At 41.8% G+C, this 5,553-nt stretch overlaps 1 protein-coding gene across 3 annotated transcripts in view; it reads right to left on the bottom strand.

Annotated features, from left to right (window-relative positions):
- Positions 1-212: 212 nt before the first annotated feature.
- The window catches only part of LOC107095358 (prostaglandin D2 receptor 2-like), a 26,874-nt gene continuing 21,533 nt past the window's right edge, over positions 213-5,553 (bottom strand). The window contains exons 2-3 of one of the 3 annotated variants that reach the window (XM_015391409.1): positions 1,037-2,239; positions 213-384 (exon numbers count right to left, since the gene is read on the bottom strand). In XM_015391409.1, the coding sequence (XP_015246895.1) occupies positions 1,051-2,202 (1,152 nt within the window). In that variant the 5' untranslated portion in view covers positions 2,203-2,239 and the 3' untranslated portion in view covers positions 213-384; positions 1,037-1,050. Of the gene's footprint in view, positions 391-477; positions 2,240-5,553 lie in introns of those variants that run through there. The other 2 variants (XM_015391408.1, XM_015391407.1) reach the window with 2 other exon arrangements.

Below are 5,553 nucleotides of genomic sequence, written 5' to 3'. Positions count from 1 at the left end.
TCCCTTTATTGTTCCATGATGGGGAAATTTGTTCTCTGCATTTGACCCATCCCCTTGATTGCAGGGATTTCTGTGTCACAAGGGCTTGAATGTGGAGCTCATCCAGGAGGAGCATGTCTTGCAAGTCAATGACTTGATGCAATCAACTGTTTTTTCTTTGGCAGAACTTTTAATCAATCTGACTGTATTGTCTCTACAAAGCGCCGTCAGATGACTTGTGTTGTGAATTGGCACTAAATAACTAAACTGAATTAATGCTGATTGTTTCCTCAAAGCAGAAAAAAAAACCGAATAAAAAGGGGCAGTAAAGCAGGGGAAGCATCAGCTTTTAAATGTGATTAAAAAAAAGCAAACTGTACAGAGCTGAGTGGTTTCTCTGGCTGGTTAAAGCTGAAGTCTGTAAGTTTTTAAAAATCACTTTTTTGACATATTGGCTAAAACTGTCCCTATGCCCAGACAGCAGTACATGTGATATGTAATCTGTGAAAAAAACTGCTTCAATTGGTCCCGCATACTGCCTGTATTTCAATCTGGAAAGAATATTTCGGGATGAGTTAAAACAACCAATCACAGCCAGATGAGCGTCTGATGGAGTGTCAATCACAGATCACACACGCTGAATCCCGAACCCCCCCCCTCTCCCTCTCACCGCTTAACCTGCCGCTGCCGCCCGGCTGCCGCAGTCAGGAGGACGCGCGTGGAAGTCATGGCAGAGCGACAGCCACCAGCGAAAGAGAAACTGCCCTTACTGCCCCTGCCGACAACTGCTTACACGGCAAACTTCGGTATAACCAGCATCTTATATCTAGCTGCTTGGAGGTGAGTGTTATCGCTCTTACCGGTTCACACTCCATGCCGCGTACGCTGCTTGGGCGCTTCTGGTCGCATGCGGTAGCCGCGCAGATGCTGTGAGAGGGGTGGAGCTTGGAGGTGGGGCATGAGTGAAGCAGAGAGGGTGGGGGAGTGGCGTGAAACCTGTTTTTCTTCAAATTTTCAGTCGAAGTCTGCTCTCTTCTCAATGTTACAGACTGCAGCTTTAAAGACCAGAGCCTACTTTTCATCTTTAACCACACTGGTGATCTCAGCCGAGTTGGTGAGACTGTCATTCTCGTCCAAATCATCTGCTTTTTCATTCGGAATTGAGTATTTCACCTTCTTGGGTAATTCATAGTTGCTTATGGTGCTGCGAGCTGTGCTGCGTCGCCGAGCCAATTCAGCCAGATCCTCAGCTAGAACGCTCTCCATGACTTCCCCCAAGGAATGCCTGATTTTACGACACAGGTCAGGACAGCTGAAGACATACAGGACAGGATTGAGGACACTGTTGAGAAACCCAATCGTTGCTGAAATTGGAAGACTTTTAGTTGCAAATTTCTGTGCAGGACTTCCGCTGGAAGCCATCACCTCTATGATGATGAAAATATGGTATGGTGCCCAGCAGATGATAAAGGTCACCACTACTGCAATGACGAGTCGAACAAATCGAAAAGGCCTCCGACAGCCTCTTCGTGCTAAACTTAAATTCACAAATATGTAGCTGAGAATGATAACTGCAAGAGGGATCAGGAAAGCAAAAAAGAGTTTCATAAAAGCCAAACCTTCTTTGCGTTGCCGACATAGGGCTTCCAAATCATAGGGTTCGCTAGGGAGATACAGCGAGTATCTGTAGTAGCACAAAATCTTGCCGCTTGGAAGGGGAATAGCATCACGGAACATGTAAAAGGGGATGCAGCAGATAACAGCGAAGGCCCAAATCAGACAACAAATCTTCCACACAAGCTGTATGCTTCGGTAGTTCTGAGCCCACACAGGTTGCACCACCACAAGGCAGCGGTCCAGAGAAATGGCTGCCAGAAGAAAGCCGCTGACGAACATGTTGAGGAAAAAGACGGCGGAATGGATGCGACAGAAGGTAGAGCCCAAAGTCCAGGTGTTACCTCGAGCAAAGTAGGCCGTAAAGACTGGCAGTGAGGATGTGGCCAGCATGTCTGACATTGCTAGGTTCAGGATCCAGATGCTGATGATGGAGCGTTTGACACGAAAGCCCACCACTACCAGGATGATCAGGTTTTCTATGATGCCTATAGTAGACACAATTCCATGGAGGGAGATGGTAAAAATGCTCAATGAGCTCAGCTTTCCTGGAGCAAATGTTTGGTTTGGTGCTGCTGATGTGTTGGAGTGAAAGCAGTCCATGCCCATCTTGGAGGGAAGAGATGCTTTTGAATTTCAGAGTAATCTAAAACAAAATAAAAACACAAATAATTAATGAAAATTAATTGCATGGCTACAATAATAGAAACCATGACAAAAAGAGGTTTGCATTACTTATGAATATAATGTAGATAGATTTACATACTTAAAAGTAAGTTTACATTGATGTGATTGAAATGTAAATCTTCTACCTAACGTCTCATTCCTATTTGCAATCTGTTTACGAGAATTACCAGTTTAAACAAGAAAACCCAAACATCTCTCTCCTAGCAAACTCTCTAGTGTCAGGAGGATCCCAAGGCTTTCCAAGGCAACAAGGGATATACTCCCTCCGGCAGGTTCTGAAACTTTCCTGCAATCTTGGGAAGGCCATGAGAAAACCTCCAGTTGTCCCTCAGATCAACACCTCATCCCCTTAATTGGCTCATTTTGATGCAAAGAAGCAGTGGCTCTACTATGAACCCCCTCACCCATCTCTAAACCCGGGCCAAACTGGTTGCATCCAACGTTTTTTCATGTCACACTACGTATGGAGGGTTCCAGAAACGCAGGGTGAGCAGATCCCAGTAGGTGCTGATTTTTTTTTTTTTACTTCTGCCCCACAAATGAAAACAGTTTCCCAAATCTGACTGATACAGATGAAAAGGAAAATACATAAACAACCAGCACAGCTACAAAGCAAAGCCCCCTTTCATGATCAGATTGCTTTACAGCATCTCAAAGCAGAACAAATAGATGATTTGAATAGGCCTAGATTAAAAATATAATTGAAACTAGTTTTAAATAAGAGGAAAGGCTGTGGTATGGTTGTATAAGTACTGATTGAGGCAGTGAGAGGTGATTCAGACAGCTTTCTGCAAAATTTGCAGAAAGCTTTCCTGTCCTTATGAACACCTATCATGGGTAAAGTTTTCTGTTTCAAAAATGTTTAATTCATCGTTTATACCCGAGTCTATCCTGTGCGACTCAAAACATGACGGTTTTCTCTTACCTTTGACAGATTTTAGTTTGTATTTTCTCCTCAAACTGTCATGTTGGTTTGTAGTTTTTTGACCCACGTGCAGAATCACATGGAGACCCAGTAAATTTTTACGTTTTATTCACAAAAGCAACAAGAATCTGGGAGCAGAGAACTAGAGGAAGTCAGCTTAACTTTCTGGCTGATCTGAGGGAAAGCAGGGAAAGGTAGCATGGATCTGTAGGAGTTTGATTCAGAGGGCTTTGTACTTTACAGACTGTACCCTAGAGATCCAGGAGAATGTGAGTGAGATCTCAGAAAGCTGGTTCTTGCAAGAAACATCGTGCTGGACAGCAGGTAGGCAGGTGATGAAAACAGAGACCTGCTGCACACATGAGGTAAGACCTTTCCATCAAGATCGGAGATGAACTCAGGTTCACTGGTTGTTTAAAACAATAATACCTTCAAAGAGATTCACAACAATAACATTTCCAAAAGAAAGATATTCCTGTTTTAGGTCTTTAGGAATACCATCAGGGATAATCATCCAGCAAAGAGAGATGATCCTTCCCCTCAAGATTCACAAGCTAGTCATTGACAAATGTTCTCAAGTGTGCAGCAACATGGGTCGGCCAAGCCACCAGCAAAGATCCTCTCTGTAACAGGAAGCTCACTGACACCAGTAAAAAAAAGAAAACCCTAGAGACCCTAACACAAACTGGATGTGTGTTAAATTGTAACAGCATCTCTTTTCTTGTCAGACCATGAAATTTCAGCTCAATTTCTGCATAGTCACACTAAAATAGACCTGGGGTCTATCTCAGTCGGAGCTACGCAAGCCCCCTACAGAAAAACACATCAGGTGTTATCATTCACATTGACACTCAGTGAGTGCTTAATGACATAACCTCGTCCGACACGAGTTTCTGTCAAATCAGCTGCAACATTGCATTTGTTTTGTTCAGGGCAGAGTCCAGCTACATATTTCAGATGCTTTACAGAGGCATCTTGTTCTTATGATCATGAGTTAATACCACAGGTAAGAGTGAGAATGTACACAGAGTGGTAAATCTTCTCTTTGGTCAGTCTTTTTCTTTTACACTGGGACCAGTAGGAGCAGCGGCAGCACTGCTGTTTCCCACAATTATTTGTAAAGCAAACATGAAAGCACTTAAACTGCTTGGGGAAAATACTTGCTTCCAATCAAGACGGAGCATTCACTTTTTATGTGGCTGGCCTTAGACTTTTCTGGGTTGTAAAACAATCTGGAAGAAAATGTCCCAATCTTTTCAACATCACTCGTTCAGTTCAGTTTGTCTTCTTAGAATAAATGGGTTAACAAAGGCAGTTTATGGCTGACTCAATGACTAAAAGGTGCCGGAGTCCTGTGGGTTCAAAGCAAACCGTTCACCACCATCTTTCACACTTGGTGGATGAGTTTTTTTCTATTATGTTGACATGCTGTGCATAATAAGAAAAAAAAAACACTAGTTTGATAATGTGTAGCACTTAGGTTTAGTTTTAGCACATTATTAATCGGGGACTGTTCCCATTGAATCTGTTCATGAAGATGAGAGACAATAAGTGAAAAACTAATGGGTTAAATTCTAAGCTCCACTACTACCTTAACTTCAGCCGGCTCCTTTGTTTCCTGTCTTTCAATGCTGGCCAGAACGATTAATCCAGGTGTGTCTGACCAATGTCGTCATGGTTACTGAGGTCAGACACACCTGGATTAATTAGTTTATCCAGCAATGAAAGACAGGACACAAATTAGCAGGCTTAAGACCAGGAAGTTGCGGAGTTGTGCATAGAGCCATCTTACTAGGGTTTTGATTTTAGCCAGTCATTGTGACAAAATAAATAGTAGCAGACCAAGTGAGAAACAACTTATGCTTCTATGAAAAAAAAAAAAAAAAAGGTTTTGTTTACCCTACTAGTAACTTCAGCTATTCGAGATCAGTTGATATACAAAACCACAGACACAGTTTCTGGAAGTTTTTTAGGGACTGAAAAGATTAATTTTATAGGTTTATGTTAAAAAAAAAATATATATATATATATATGGGAAAAGTTTTTCTTCTGACCAAATAAAGTATCTTGTAACAACAGTACAAGAATTAGATGTTACAAGACAACAGCTACTGATTACTTAAGTAGTGGTTTTAGCAATTACTTTTTTGGTCTTGAGCAATCTGTGGGATGACTATTTTTACTTTTAAATGAGTAAAAAAAATATATATATATATATATTAATGTGCTTCTCATCAATGCATTTCCTGAAAATGTTTTCTACACTCAGCTCATCAGCATGTGCCACAGAAACCTATTAAATTAAATTTGCTGTTATATGCTTGCCTGAGAGTGAATACAGGACACAA

This window comes from Cyprinodon variegatus, unplaced genomic scaffold (assembly GCF_000732505.1).
Source record: "Cyprinodon variegatus isolate N-32 unplaced genomic scaffold, C_variegatus-1.0 Scaffold540, whole genome shotgun sequence".
Classification (NCBI taxonomy): Eukaryota; Metazoa; Chordata; class Actinopteri; order Cyprinodontiformes; family Cyprinodontidae; genus Cyprinodon; species Cyprinodon variegatus.
This window is presented reverse-complemented; position numbering and strand designations above follow the sequence as displayed.